This window comes from Sorex fumeus, unplaced genomic scaffold (genome assembly GCF_029834395.1).
Source record: "Sorex fumeus unplaced genomic scaffold, SorFum_2.1 ptg000061l, whole genome shotgun sequence".
Lineage (NCBI taxonomy): Eukaryota > Metazoa > Chordata > Mammalia > Eulipotyphla > Soricidae > Sorex > Sorex fumeus.
In genome coordinates this window covers 58,252,984-58,268,974 of record NW_026606118.1, presented here as the reverse complement: position 1 = coordinate 58,268,974, position 15,991 = coordinate 58,252,984, and the positions used below count along the sequence as shown (strand labels likewise).

General features: G+C 50.5%; 1 protein-coding gene across 2 annotated transcripts in view; it reads left to right on the top strand.

The window, feature by feature from the left end:
- The window catches only part of BICRAL (BICRA like chromatin remodeling complex associated protein), a 42,511-nt gene extending 28,672 nt beyond the window's left edge, over positions 1-13,839 (top strand). For both annotated transcript variants that reach the window (XM_056126004.1, XM_056126003.1), the window contains 5 exons: positions 2,467-2,528; positions 3,761-3,906; positions 5,153-5,247; positions 8,729-8,831; positions 12,491-13,839. In XM_056126004.1, coding sequence (XP_055981979.1) covers positions 2,467-2,528; positions 3,761-3,906; positions 5,153-5,247; positions 8,729-8,831; positions 12,491-13,278 — 1,194 coding nt within the window. In that variant the 3' untranslated portion in view covers positions 13,279-13,839. The remainder of the gene's footprint in view (positions 1-2,466; positions 2,529-3,760; positions 3,907-5,152; positions 5,248-8,728; positions 8,832-12,490) is intronic.
- The last annotated feature ends 2,152 nt before the right edge of the window (positions 13,840-15,991 follow it).

Genomic DNA, 15,991 nt, shown 5'->3' with positions numbered 1-15,991 from the left:
CCGTTATTCGTATTCCATATAGAAGTGAAACCATTGATAACTGTCTTTCCTTATTTACTACACTTGGTATAATCACCTCAGGTACCATTCATTTTCTGTTTTGTTTTGTTTTGTTTTTGTTTTTGTTTTCCAAAAATGGTAATTATTTCGTCTTACTTAACAGTACAATAGAATTCCATGAAGTCTATCTTTATCTACTCATCATCAGTCAGCATTTATTTATTGGTTTCCTGGACTCCATAACTGGCAGTGCTCAGGGCTCATTTCTGAGGTGCTCAAAGGGGCCATATGGAGTGCTGGAGAATCGAACCTGGATCGGCTGTGTGCGGAGCAAATGCATCACCCTACAGTGCCTCTCCGGCCCTAATCAGCATTTCGTTTTCTAGTCAGATGCTCTGGCTTGGTGCTCTCGCTCAGCCCTTTAGGTGTTTCCTTACCTTGACAGCCGTGCTGTCAAGTTGCACCCCTGACTCGTGCATTCTGGGTGGGTTCCGTATGTGGGCTGTTGGGAGTGATGCTGCTCGGAACGTAGAAGTGCGAATATCCTTTCAAATTAGGCTTTTCCTATCATTTGGAGAAGTCAAATCAGTTTCTGCTTCATGAGACTTACTGGAGCGATAGCACAGCGGGTAGGGCGTTTGCCTTGCACACGGCCGACCCGGGTTCGATTCCCAGCATCCCATATGGTCCCCTGAGCACCGCCAGAAGTGATTCCTGAGTGCAGAGCCAGAGTAACCCCTGTGCATCGCCAGGTGTGACCGAAAAAAAAAAAAAAAACTTTTTATAGTCTGAGCCTCCCCATGTCCTCGGGGCTGGTCCGCCCCAGCTCTGAGACGCTGATATCAGGTGTGTTGTGGCCTAACCGAGAGAGAAATGCCCTGTTAGGTGGCACCCCTGGACTGGCGTGTAACAGATTCTGAGGAGTCTTTGCTCCTGGGCCTGAGAGATGGCTCCAAGGGCTCAGCACATGTGTTGCCATGTGGGAGGCCTAGGTTCCATTCCTCATGGTCCCCTGAGCACTGAGTCAGGATTAGCCCTGAGCTACCGGAGATAGTACAGGGAGTGGGTTGGAGCAGAAGAAAATCAGGCAGGGTGTTTGCCTTGTACACTGCAGCTGCGGAGCCAAGTTTGGCCCTTGCCCATCCCCCAGTATGCTCCCCTGAGCACTGCTGGCAGTGATCTCTGAGCATAGAGCCAGGAGTAAGCCCTGAACACTGCCAGTCGTGGTCCCAAAAAGTTAAAAAACAGAGCTAGTACCAGGTTAAAGCTCTTCCCTTGCATGTAACATACCCAGTTTTCACACACGCGCGCACACACACACACATATACACACCCCACATTCGGCTTCACAACCCCTGTCCAGAGTGATCCGTGAGCACAGAGCCAGTAGTAGTAAGCCCTGAGCACCACTAAGTGTGGCCCACAAACCAACCCTCCCTCCCCCCCAGGAAAAAAATTGTTTGTGCATCAGAGCAATAGTACAGTGGATAGCTGCTCACCTTGCATGCTTTCAACACGGGTTCTAGTCCTGGCATCCCATGTGGCCCCCCTGAGCACTGCCAGAGTGATTCCTGAGCGCAGAGCCAGGAACAACTCCTGACTATCACTGGGTGTGGTCCCCAGACCATAAATAAATAAATAAATAAAAAGCTTACCACTAGGAGGATAAATTAAATATAGTTTATTGTATTTTCACATGTTCATCAAGTGGGCAGCCACAAGTATATTTCTTCAAAAAGATGAAGATTTAGGGACCAGAGAGATAGTCCATCAGGTAGAGCTCTTGCCTTGCATGCAGCCAACCTGGGTTTGATCCCATAACTTCCCTTGAGCACCACTAGGAGTGATCCCTGAGTGCAGAGCCAGGAGTGAGTCCTAAATGTTGCCAGGTGTGGTTTAATCCATCCCCCCAAAAAAAAGAAATTTTTGTAACTATGTACAATGATGACTGTTAAATAAAATGTATTGTGATCATCATTTTGCAATATATATGTGCGTGTATACATATATATGTCTCTGAACTCATCAGGTAGTATACCATCTAAAACTGATATACTGCCATTCTGTCTCATAAAAAAGTAAAATGTTGTGGGGCCAGAGCAATAATTCAGCGGATATATAGGATGTTTGTCTTGCACTCAGTTGACCTGAGTTCGATCCTCAGCACCCCATATCGTCCTCTGAGCACAGTTTAAAAAATTTAAGTGATGTGAAGATGATGGCGGGTTCTAGAGGGAGTTGGGATTCAGGCTTTAAGGAATAAACTTCATCCTTCCAGCGCACAGAAACTTAGGGACCCTGTTCTCTGGAACCCTGAGCTTATCACCAGACAAACGCAACACTCTTAGCCTAAGTTTTTGATGAGGGAAGGGGGTGGAAACGTTGAAATGTTTGGTGATCTTTATGCGGAGCTCGCCTGCTTATTTTTCCTGCACGAGGGAATAACCAGGAATGTCTTTTCTTTAGGTGGATGGTCATTCAGGAGGACAGAAGAGGCCTGCGGCAAAGCAGCTAACTAAAGGAGCTTTGTGAGTTCCTCGGGCATGGCACGGGAGGGCTAAACGTTTCTTGGGATTTCTAACCTACAAAGCGTAGGCGCTTGCCCCAGAGGCAGGGGATGGGGTTTGGGGGGTGCTGGGTGGGAAACAGGGGACATCGGTGGTAGGAAACGTACACTGGTGGAGGGATGGGCGTTGGATCATTGTATGACTGACACCCAGTCATGAACAGCTTGGTTTGTCTCAAGGATATTCAATAAAAAAATTTAAAGAAAAAAGTAAAATTTTGGCAACTGCCAAATCAGAGTATGTCAACATGAGTATTTCTTCAGTGAGCTTGGAAAGCCCCTTCCTTGAGCCCATGTCCATTAGGGTGTGTCTATCTGGACAAACTTGCAGGCTATTGAATATAGCCTGCCCACAGGGCAGAGTCTGGCAAACTCCCCGTGGCGCACCAAATATGCCAAATACCAGTAACAATGATGGGTCTCATTCTCCTAAAGAGCCTTGAATATAATCTCAGGGCTAGGATGAAAGAGACGTTACTGGGGCCTGCTCGAGCCAATCGACGAATAACAGGATGATGAAATGAAATGAAATGAAAATCTGGTATATCAAAAGTAGATCAAGCCTACTGTGTGCTCTTTTCTTCTTAAGAATAAGGGCTGTCACTCAGTGCCTCTTTTGCAAACCACAGCACCCAAAAGGAGAGAGAGAAGAAAAGGGAATGCCCTGCCACAGAGGTGGGGTGGGATGGGGGGGTTGAGGGTGGGTGGGAGGGATACTGGAATCATTCATGGTGGAGAATGGGCACTGGTGGAGGGATTGGATAGTCGATCATTGTATAACTGAAATGCAAGCACAAACATTTATAAGTCTACAACTGTACCTCATGGTGTTTCACTAATAAAAATAAATTAATTTTTAAGAAAAAAAAATAAGGGCTGCATTTTTGACACTCCCCTGAGACTTTCTGGGGAAGCAGGATGTTAATAAATTCTGTTTAGAACAGAAATTATACCGCCGGTTCTGGTGCCACCAGTTCTGATGGCCACCAGTCAGCACTGCCGCAGTCTGACACACGTGCTTGGTGTGAGCACTGCCCCGGAGACCAGGCCCCTGGCTCTCCAGTCCTGCAGCCTCTAAGCCCAGGCCCTCTCCCCGTGCCCGCTCCCACTCTCACGCACCCCGTATCTCTGCATGTGAGTGAGGGCTCTGCACAGCTGTCTCCCTGTGGCTGACTCAACTCTCTCCCCTTACAGCATCCTCCAGCAGTTACAGCGGGACCAAGCCCATGCCATGACCCCAGACAAGAGCCAGTTCCACTCACTGAGCGACGCGGTACAGCGGCTGCTCTCCTACCACGTGTGCCAGGGTTCCATGCCCTCCGAGGAAGACTTGAAGAAAGGTAAGATGCTGGCACCCCAACAGCCCTTAGCACAGCCCCCACGGTGCCCGGGAGTGCCAGGTCATTGTTGGGCACAGACCTCACTTGTTCCCACTGATTCAGTTTCCTGGGGCGTGTGAAGGGTTGGGACTGAGTCTTGTGGAGGGACAGATGTCCCAGAGTCAGTACATTTGACCGCCAGGAGTAACTCCTGAGTGCAAAGCCAAGAGGCAGCCCTAAGTCTCACCAGATGAGGCCTAAAAAGAATCCCTTAGGGGCCAGAGCAATGGTACGGCGAGTAGGGTGTTTGCTGGCATGTAGTCAATCCTGCCAGTTTGTCCAATTTGGACAAACTGGCAGGCTACCGAATGTTACCTGCCCACACGGCAGAGTCTGGCAAACTTCCCGTGGCGTACCCAATATGCCAAATACCAGTAACAAGGATGGGTCTCATTCTCCTAACCCTGAAAGAGCCTTGAATATGGCACTTTTTAAAAAAATCTCAGGGCTGGGACGAAGGAGACGTTACTGGGGCCTGCTCGAGGCAATCGACGAACAACAGGATGGTCATGATTGATTGGTCGTCATAGTCAACCCAGGTTTAATCCCCAGCATTCCATATAGTCCTCCCAAATACCGCTAGGTGTGACCCAGAAAGCCAAGGGGGGGGGGGGGAAGAAAAAAGTAGAAGAAAACCTTAAAAAGAAAAAAATGCAGGACATCCAAGCGTCTGACCCCCAGATGAACAAGCACCCCTGCCACAATGAGGAAAGGGGCTCAAGCATCATTCAGTTCCCGATCCTCAGTGTCATTTCTGTCATGTGCACAGAATGTTTGCTGTTCTTCCCTTTGGTTCTATTATCTTGCCATCGTTTCCTTCTTGGACAGGACGGAGGCCGAGATCACCTACACCAGCAGATCGTGCTCTGCTCACTCTGCTCTCGGTCTCCTGGGATAGGGGTATTAGTGGTGCTCCGTGTGCGTTTTTATACGTCAGAATAAGCCAGGCTGGGGCTGGGCACGTGGCTCAGGTAAGAGCACGCGGAAGCCCCAGAGCTCCTTCCGGCCCCGTGTCTGTGCTCACGTGCCAGTAGTGCAGAGCCACGATGTCCAACACAGGAGAAGCTCATCCCAGAGCAGGAAAGGGCCTCCCCGAGGGACGTTTACGTCCAGAGGAGCAGTTTGTCTGGCCTAAGAAAGGGAGTGAGGGGGAAAAAATGGGTGATTTTTCACTCTTACCATTCTCTCTTTCTTCTCTCTCTCTAAGTCGACAGTGAATTTGAGACGGTTGCCGCCCAGCTCCTAAAGAGGACCCAAGCTATGCTGAACAAGTACCGGTGCCTGCTGCTGGAAGATGCCCTGGTAAGGGGCACACTGCTGAGCTCATGTGTTTTGGGGTGATTTTTTTTCTTTTTTTTTTTGGCTTTCTTGGTTCATACCTGGCAATGCTGCGATGCTCAGGGGCTACTCCTGGCTCTGCACTCAGGAATTACTCCTGGTGGTGCTCAGGGGATCCTATGGGATGTTGGGGATCGAACTCGGGTTGACCAGGTACAAGGCAAATGCCCTTCCCAGAGGGAATGGGTGTCTCTCCCTTCCGCCTTACCTCGCCCCCCTGCCCCTGGCAGCAAGGTCGCTGCCACCTCAGAGCTTATTGGAAAGCCAGGTATGAGACGGCGGTGACGGGGCAACTGCAGCCTCATGGGAAGGGGAGCGGTACCAGCTGGTCCTTCACGCCCTACAGAGGTCACGAGTTACCCCCCACGAGTGGCTCTCTGGCACAGCCATGGCTCCAGAGGCGTAGAAACCAATCTCGTAATTATCTGGCCCTTGACAGAAATCCCTCCAGACTTAATTAGTAAAATACCAGAAATCCAAAATCGCGCGGCCACTGTTGCAGCCGTGGGACATCATTTGGTTCTCATAACCAGCTATAGAAAACAAATTATTTCACAATGCCTTTTCAGCAGTTCTGATTGTTGGGCGGAAACTCTCAACAATAATGGTGCATCTTTTGTCGAAATAATGACTGTAATCAAAGTAGAGAGAGAGTTAAGTAGAAATCATCTGCCTTCACAGGCATTGGGAGGGGTGGGAAGGGATATATTGGGGTTCTTGGTGGTGAAAAATAAGTAGTAGCGAAAGGAAAGGTGTTTGATCATTGTGTGACCGAGACTTAAATCTGAAAGCTTTGTAACTTTTCCCACAGTGATTCAATAAATAAATATAACAACAAAAAAAATGCCCTTCCCACTGTACTGTTGCTCAAGCCCCTTATGTGAGGTGTTAGATTTTTTTTTTTAACCCACAATTCGAAGGTGGGGAGGAAAAAAAGTGTTTTAATTAAAACTTAAAACCCACAAGTCAGAGCTCCTAGGTGAGAGAGAGCACTCAGGGATTTCATTTCCCCACCTGGTCATTGGCACAGCTAGCTCGAAGCACGGGAAAGCTTCCGTCACTGTGTGCTGACAGGCGGCGGTGGCCCAGCTCGCTGCACTTTGCCGGGTTTGAGCGCACTCAGTCCACGCTCGTATTTCCCTGCCCGAGGAGGAAGCTCAGCGTCACAGTCACGAGGGCACAGCCATTCACAGAGCACAGACCCCAGCGGGACCCTCTGCAGCTCCTCCCTCCCCTCTCCAGGGCCCACTCTCTACAGTGCTGGGGAGACTCTGCTAAATTCGGTTCAAATCCAGGCTTCCCACACATGAAGCATGTCCTCAGCCCGTTACACTCTCTCTCCAGCCTGTGGGGAAACAAGGAAAGTTCCGGACGTTGTGCAGGAACGTAAAGGGGGCCGGGGTGGAGCGATAATATAGCCGTTAGGGCACTTGCCTTACACACAGGCTGACCTGGGTTCAAGGCCCCAGCACTCCAGAGTGATCCCTGAGCCTAGAGCCAAGAGTAAACCCTGAGCACCTCTGGGTGTGGGTTCAGGCCAAAGAAATTCAAAGAAGCCAGAGATCAGCTCCTTCCTGCAAGGCAGGTACAGCGCCCCGTGTTCAGTCCCCAGCCCCGCACGGACAACGGAGGGACCCTAGAGCACTGCTGGGTGTGACCAAAAGGGAGAAAAACTCGTAATTTTTTATGTGCATAAAGCATCGCAGCCCCTGGGCATCTCCCAGGAGAGGAGACGGTGCCAGGGAGGTGAAGAGGGGAGCCCTGGGCAGAGAGAGAGGACAGCAGGGCAGATACTGGCCTTGCAACAGCCACGCCAGGTTCCATCCCCAGCACCACGTACGGTCCCCCAAGCCTCACCAGGAGTGACCCCTGATTGCAGAGCCGGAGTAAGCCCTGAGTGTAGCGGGTTGTGACCGCCCCCCCACACACACACCCATAAAAGAAAGAACAAGAGAGACTCTCCCCTTCCCGTCTCCTTTTTTTTTTCTTTTTGGGTCACACCCAGAAATGCACAGGGGTTACTCCTGGCTCTGCACTCAGGAATTACTCCTGGCGGTGCTCAGGGGACCATATGGGATGCTGGGAATCGAACCTGGGTCGGCCGCGTGCAAGGCAAATGCCCTACCCGCTGTGCTATTTCTCCAGCCCCTTCCTGTCTCCTTTAGTACCTTCTGAGTTTTGTGTCTGCATGTAAAGTAGCTTCTCTGTTCCAAAAAGAGTATTCTGTGTGCCGGAGCAATAGCAGAGCGGGTAAGGCACTCGCCTTGCACACAGCTGACCCAGATTCCATCCCGGGCATGCCATATGGTCCCACAAGCCTCACAGAGCTAGGAGTAAACCCTGAGCATCACCAGGTATGCCCCTAACCCCCCCAAAAGTACAATATTAGGAAAATGCATCGGAGGGCAGAGATACAGTAGTGCTGACCACACCTCTAGGTCCTGTGTGAGGCCCTGGGTTCCAGCCCCATTGAAAAAATACAAAATTCTTCTGTCGTGGTAAGGATCCATGTGAGCAGATGGGGCATGAGCAGAACACAGACCCCAGATTCTCCTTTGTGGTCATGTCATTGGTTCCAGAGGCAGCCAAGCACTTGTGTTTGTTAAGAGGCATCTGAGACTAGATAAAGAAACTAACATTAACTTCGTGGTTTCTGTTTTTCTGAATATTGTTTTCATATGACCTACATTTCAACTATCTTCTTTGTAAAACAAAATATGAATAAAGCATTAAAAATAATTTAAAAAAAAAAACTAGAGTACAGGGGCTGGTTCAATTCCCAGCATCCCATATGGTCCCGTGAGCACCGCCAGGAGTAATTCCTGAGCGCAGAGCCAGGAGTAACCCCTGAGCATCACCAGGTGTGACCCAAAAAGCAAAAAAAAAAAAAAAACCCAAAAACTAGAGTACATATACACAGTGGAATACTATGCAGCCCTAAGGCATGATAAAGTCATGCACACAGCCACGATATGGATGGATCTGGAGAAAATCATGTTGAGGGAAGTTAGTCAGAGGGAGAGGAACAGACTCAGAATGCCCTCTCTCTCCCATGGGATAGAAGGAATCCTCGTCAGGGAATATGAAATACTCAGTGACAATAAAAAGGAAGAGCAGGAGAACCAGTCTTTGGTAGGAAGCTTGGCAGGGGCAGGGGTGGGGAGGGGGGGATAAATTAGGGAAGGGAGCACCAGACAATGGGGCATGGGGGAAGTACCTGCTACAGAGGCAGGCTGGTGGCTGGGAGGGAAACTGAGAACATTGGTGGAGGGAAATAAACACAGGTGAAGGGATGGGTGTTGGAACAGTATAATCTGAAGCTCGATCATAACTATCATTATGACTTTGTAAAAGGATTCGCAAAGTTAAAATAACCCTGTAAAATTCAGGGTTTTTATTTAAAAAAAAAAAAAGCATCTGACATGACTGAGCTGTCCTGTTGCAGCGGATCAACCCCTCTGCGGAGATGGTGATGATGGACAGGATGTTCAACCAGGAGGAGAGGGCGTCTCTGTCCCGGGACAAGCGGCTGGCACTTGTAGACCCCGGTAAGGATCGTCAGCATCAAAGCCCGGAGAGCTGCTGCCATGTGCAGGGCTGGGAGCCTCTGGCCACAGAACCTGAAGGTAGAACGTGAATTGTAGGGAGGAGAAACCCAGGCTTCAGCACAGAATACGAATCCTCTCGAGAAGGCCTCTTGGCTACAGCTGGAATCTTCCGGTGATAAGTGATTCTTTTCCCCCCGTTTTAAACTAGAGCTCTCAGTCTTTGTCTGTTTCTTGAGAACTAAGTCAAGTCAAAAATATTCCCAGAGCAGTAAAATCTCAACAGATTGGGACGAGGAAGATAGTACCGACAGGGGTTCAGGCACTTACCTGGGAAGTGGCCAACCCAGTTGAATCTCTGGTACCACATCAGGTCCCCCGAGGAGAAGCAGTAGCCTGAGTGTGACCCGGGTGTGACCCAACAAACAGAACAAACAGCAAATTATTGGGTGTCCAATGCCAGGCATTGGGGAAGGGGGAAAATCAATAACAACAGTCCCTGCCCACCAATTATCAAGCGGCATTCACCTGCTTGTCTCACCCGCTTCAGTTTCATGCCAGTTGTATACATGTTAAGTTCGATCCACATTTCTGCCTTTTTGAAATAAATTCTCAGGGACTAGAGACCCTACGGCACTAGCCTTGCGTCCAGCCAACCCTGATTCTAATCCAAGCACTGCATATGGTCCCCTCAGCACTGCCAGAGACCCTTGAGGACAGAGCAGGGAGTCAGCCCTGAGCACAACCAAATGGGCTTCAAACACAAAACAGTTTTCAGGGGTTCAAATACAGTGCAGTGACACCATGTAGGCTTCGCTTGTCTGGGTTCTAAGATCCTGGGTTTGATCCCAACACAGAAGGAAGGAAGAAGAGAAAGAAAAGAATTATCTTTTTTTTCTGGTTTCAGAAGAAATGTTTTGGGGTCAGGGTGTAGCTCGGAGGTAGAGAATTAGCCTTGCATGTCTAAGGCCCTGGGAGTTTCCTGGCACCAAAAAATTTACTTTAAAAGTTTCATTCAAATAAAACTATAGCAATTCGTGGAATATAGATCTGACCCGTGCTTTCACCGTCCGATAAAAGAAATGTTTCTACTTCTGCTGATTTTCTTCTAATTCTGGTTCCCAGAATGAATAAATATTTTAATGCATTAACTTGACAGTTCATTAATCTGCTCCTAAACTATTATTTTCCTGTGGTCTTTCTGCCATCTCCCTAATTACCCTTCTGATACTTACAAATCATATACATTTCTGTTTTGTGTTCCTTATGGCTCAAGACATTTCTGAAGAGGGCCCTCAGGAGTAGCTCAGACCCTGGCTGCTGGAGCCCCAGTTAGACCCCTGGCACCACATGGGCTCCTGAGAACCACAAGGAGTGACCCAGTGAAGAAGAAGTTCCCAAACAGAACAAATACATGAGCCTTACACTCAGTATAAAAGAGTTTTCTTGGGGCTGGAGCGATAGCACAGCGGGTAGGGCGTTTGCCTTGCACGCGGCTGACCCAGGTTCGATTTCCAGCATCCCATAGGGTCCCCTGAGCACCACCAGGGATAATTCCTGAGTTCAGAGCCAGGAGTAACCCCTGGGCATCGCCAGGTGTGACCCCCCCCCCAAAAAAAAAAAGATAAAAGAGTTTTCTTTTTTTTTTAATTTTTTTCTATAAATATTTTATTTTATGGAACTTTTAATTTATTTATATTTTAAATTTTTAGTAGTGAAACACCATGGGGTACAGTTGTAGACTTATAAATTTTTGTGCTTGGGTTTCAGTTTTCAAAGCAAACATTATCGCCCCCTGGGGGACACTGGAATAATGGCAGGTGCAGTTGCAGCGAGGGGACACATCCTGTCTGTTCACTCAGAGATCATTGCCAGGGGTTGACAAGTCATTCGCTTTTCTGAGAAGGCATTCTTGCATGCTGGGAGCATTGGTCTGCAGCAGTCAGCCAAGTCACCTTGGGGTCCTCTGGACAGGGCAAGTGTGAAAGAAATTCTGTGTGTTAGGAGACCCCTCCAATCTTCCCAGAAGGGAGAGGACGTGTAGGGTGTGTGTGTCCTTTATCTCAGAACTGGAGCCTGCTGCTGGCGGCCAGTGACTTGGCCCGTGGGTAAAGCTCCCTCCTCTCTGGGATCTTCTCTTGGGCGGGCCGTGCCAGAATTTGTTGGATGGAATCACCCTTTTTTTGGGCCTCCTGAGTGGTGCTCAGAGACCCAGGAGTGACCCTGTGCCACTCTTGCCAACAGCGTCCAGAGGTGCTGGGGGCCTTGGGGCCTTCCCCTGGCAGTATTTGTTCAGACCATGGGCCTGGACACTGAGCCGTCTCCCTGACCCCTCCTGGAATCACCGTGCTCACATCCATGACGATCTATGTATCCCCTCGGTCTGACATGGAGATTTGAAGATTTTATTGCTTCCAGAATTCACATGTTTTCTGCTCTTTCATTTATTTTTTTTTTTAATGTCTGCTGATTTGGTTTGGTTTTGCTTAGTTTTAACTCTGTACTCAGGGGACCACCAGATTTGGTGCTGGGGATTTGAATCAGCCACCTGCAAGGAAAACACCTTAACCTCATTATCTGTCTCCCCTACTCCCCGTTTCTAAAAGAAAAGAAAATTTTTTAATGAATTTCATTGCGCTCACGTTGGTTTATAGTAGTGCGTTGTTTTCGGATGTGCAGTTTTACCATTGGAGAGTGTTTGATCGCCCTTATCCTCAGAGCTAGTGCACATTGGAATCATGCAGACAGGCATCAGACGACCAAAGCCAGGCCCTGCCTCAGAGAGGGTGCCAAGGTCGTGGTCAGAACCGTAGTCACCCATGACATTGGGCAGGGCCAGAGAGCAGGCACAGCCTGCCTGCCCAGGATTGGTCCCCCCATCCCCACCAGGAGTGACTCCTGAGTGCAGAGCCAGGACTAAACCCTGAGTACCGCCCGGGAGTAGTCCCCAAAGCAAAACAAAACAGAAAGCATCTCTGAGAGGGGCCAGGGAGATGGTGCCGCAGGTAAGAGGCTTGTCCTGCACCACAGCCAGCCTGGATTCCAAACCCGGCACCACATATGGTCCCCTGAGCACTGCCAGGAGAACGCAGAGCCAGAGATAAGCCTTGAATACAGTGGAGTGTGAGCCAGAAGCGGAAAAGGAACTCTTCAGCAGCTGAGGGCGCATCTCACGGGAGTTAAGAGCCCTGGATTCTATCCCAGCAGCCAGGAGGGAATGAACAAGCCTCTTGTGAGATCAGGACAGTGGACAGTCCAGAGACATGGTCCAGGAGGGAGGGGCCTGGCCTTGCATGCGGCTCCCTCTGCCCTGACTCAGGGGGGCCAAATCCAGGCCCCCAAGTGTCCTCCCTGAGCACTGCCAGGAGTGGCCTTGTCCCGAGATCAAGACCATGTGGCACTTTTCCCGTCAGCTCCTCCCGTTTGTCACCCAGCGGCCACCTTTCCAAAGAGACCGAAGCTTTTTGTTGAGATGCCGTGGCCACACAGCCTTGGTCGCCCTGCTGGGTCACCTCTTCAAGTGTTGCATGTGCAGGTCCAGGATGTGGTGGCCGGGCTGAGGGGGTGGGGGGGGGGGGGCCTCGGCCCCGGATCCCGGGGGCTGACACACAGTCTGGACTTGCACATTCACTCACTCGTGTTCTTTCTCTTCCCGTCTCCAGAGGGTTTCCAGGCTGATTTCTGTTGTTCCTTCAAACCTGACCGCGCCGCCCCTGAGACGCACTTTGGCAGGAGCGACCAGCCTGGCGGGAAAACGCCCAGCTCCCTCCATCCGACACCCAAGGCCCCCAGCAGAGACCGAGCCAAAGCAGGTGCAGCTGAACCCACGAATCATGACCCGTTTCATCTAGTGCCTAATCACATCGTGGTCTCCGCAGAAGGAAACATTTCTAAAAAAACTGAATGCCCCGGCCGGGCACTGAAGTCGGACAAAGGGGGCTTAGCTCAGTACCGGGGCGCATCGGAAGAGAAATGCGGCCGGAGAGACTCCGCGAAGGCCAGGGAGTGCTCCCCTGGTCCCGAGGGGCACCGGAAGTGCTCGTCCAGACCCGATCCCGGTACTGAGAGCAAACTCTCGAGTATCCTGGCCGATCCTCACTTGGAGCTGACGTGTGACAATTCCTTCCGGGACAAAGCGCTGAGGAGTTCGCCAAAGAATGAAGTTTTACACACGGACATCATGAAAGGGTCAGGCGAGCCCCAGCCCGACCTCCAGCTTACCAAGAGTCTAGAAACCACATTTAAGAACATCTTGGAACTCAAGAAGGCCGGGCGGCCGCCCCAGAGTGACCCCATGGTTAGCGGCTCTGTCGAGTTAGATTTCCCCAACTTTTCGCCAATGGCTTCGCAGGAAAATTGCCTGGAAAAGTTTATCCCGGACCACAGTGAAGGCGTTGTCGAGACTGACTCCATTTTAGAAGCAGCTGTAAATAGCATCTTAGAGTGTTAATAGCAGCCGTCCCGCCCCGTCCCCACCCCACCCCACCCCAGACCCCTCCCCGGACAAGTTACACTCTCTCCTGGCAAAAGCAAACGGAACCGGTCACCAGTCTCCAGCCTGCTCGGTCTTTCATCACAGGTTATTCTTTCTGATCTCAAACCCCTTCTTTGTCGAAGAGCAATACTCGTGTGGCTACAGGGAGGCCCTCTGGGAGCAGCCCCCGGGGAGCAGTCTGGTAGGCCCTGCGCATTTCAAGTGTTATGGAAGTGCTTATGGTCTTGCTTTTTCTGTTGTTGTTGGCTTTTTGTTTTGTTTTGTTTTTTATTTGTTCCCCCCCCCCTTCCACCCTTTCTCTCTTTTAAGAACATTGTAACTCAATGAAATCACAGTATACTTGGCCCTGAGTAAAAATTTGACAATCATCTAAGTCATTTGAGGAGAATCGACTTATTAAAGAAGATTAAACAGGACTGGTAGAAGCTACTTTTTAAAGAATATCCCTCTGGATCTGCAAGTTTTAGTTTTGGGGTGGGTTCTTTTTTGTTTTGGGGGGTTGTTTTATTTTTTTCCTCTTGCACTGGTGAGGGGAGACAAGCTGGTTCTCCCCTCGGCTCTGCCAGCACCGCAGCCTGGCCCCCCCGCCCAGGGCAGCTGCGGGCGTCTGTGCTCTGGCCGCAGTGCTCAGCTGCTCTCTCCCCAGGCTGCGGCATAGCCACGTTGAAGCCCATCTGGGGGGACGCCCCACTCCCGGTGGCAACAGCCTGGCTTGAGACACTGTCACCAGGCGAAAGAGAAGCCAGCGGAAACCAGTGAAGTCCAGAGTGCAGGGGACCCGGGAGGCAGCTGTGAGGAACACACTGTGTATATATGTACAAGCACATATCCGTTAGCTCGCGAGACAACAAGCGAATGTGTCTGAGCCTCGGACACAGCCAACAGACACTGCTCTGTTTTCATTTGTCGCTGGGTTTTCCCGCCTTCCACCTTCCCTTCGCAGCATCTCTCACGGCCAACTGCCAGCCATCAGCACTTGCCCTTGAAAACGGTCTTGTAAATTTTTTGTTCTTTCTTTCTTTCTTTCTGTTTTTTAAGTTTAAACTCAGTTCAGGGGTCTTTGTTCATGCTTCTCGTTGTCTGAGAGCCCGCAGTCAGCCCCAGCATCGATCTCTACCAAATCACAGACAAACCAAAAGTAAGCAACGTGCCCTGGCCCAGAGGGAGCAACCAGGTTAGCTCTGGCTTGAGAGCAGTGGGGTGTTGTCGGCTGGGTCTGTGTTCGACCCGCGTTCCTCTCTGCACCCTAGACTAATTGCTTTTTTTTTTTTCTTTTTGGGTCACACCTGGCGATGCACAGGGGTTACTCCTGGCTCTGCATTCAGGAATTATTCCTGGCGGTGCTCAGGGGACCCTATGGGATGCTGGGAATCGAACCCAGGTCGGCCGCATGCAAGGCAAATGCCCTCCCCGCGGTGCTCCAGCTCCAGCCCCCGACTGCTTCATTGTTGCGTGTTTCTTTTCAGGGGCACTGCCCCCCCTTCCTTTTTTTGTACAACCCCCCCCCCCCATGACATTGCCTTTCTGTCGCTTCCTTCAATACGTGACAGCCTGTCACTGGGAAAGCCACAGAATGGTGTTTTATAGACACTTCACATGCCCCGGCCCCAGCCACCAGAGGCCACTTTCAGAGACTGTGCCACACGCTGCCCCCTTCATCCGTGCTGTCTCCCCTGTGGCTTTGGAAGTGTAGCCTCTGCCTCCACTCTGACACGCTGCCAGGAACCGCTTCTGGCTGTCCCCAGAGTAGGAGCAGGCCACCATTTTCCTGGTGTTGGACGTTTCTCTCCAGCGTGGCCTATGGTGGCAGGGAAGGTTTCCGGTTGCTAGGGAAGCACAGCCACAGCCCACCTGCCCCCCACCCCCCAGCCCCCCAGAGCAGTCCCTGAGACAGCCTTCCTCGGAGCAGAGCTCTTTCCCCCAGCCTCGCCCGCCAATGGGAACTGGAAAATCGGGGCCATCTGAGGGCCACCATTTTTCCCTTATTCGTGCCAATGTCCACGTTGCAGGTTTTCCCTTTTTCCTGTATTGTAACATATTAGAGAGATAAATTGGTATTGCCAGTTGGAATTTTCTGTTTGGGCAGCCCTGGGGTCACACCCTTTCCTGCACCCCTGGATTTCGTAGGCCCTTCTTCTCTTAGTGAGGGCTCGTGCTCCCTTAATCCCTAGCAAAACCTGAAAGAGGACCCCCCCTCTGATCAAATCCTTCTCATGGTGGAATTTTCTCCCTGGAAGCCTGCCCACAGGCTTCTCAGAGTTACATTAATTACCGAGAATCAGTGGAATTCTTACGAGATAAGATGAGCTTCCTGGACCTGCCCCGGCTGCCCCGGCCACCCCCCTCCCTTCTTCTCTGCTGACCGTCTCAAAGGCCCTGTCACTTGTCTAGCAAACAGTCTAATTGACCAAAATGAAACCTGTAAATCTGTGTGTCCTTGTATGTAAGTTTACTTTTTATGGAGGGAAGACTCTAGATAATGACAAATGAAGATTACGCGATGTCTTTTGCTCCTGTGGTTAGGTGAAAGCGCTCATGGGTCCTAATTCGCATGTCACCCTGCAAGAGAACTCAGCTCCGGACGGCCAACCTCAGTCCAGGTTCCTTAGTTAAAGTTAAGTTCTAGAACTACTTGTACTCAGTAACAGAACAAAACGAAACAAAACAA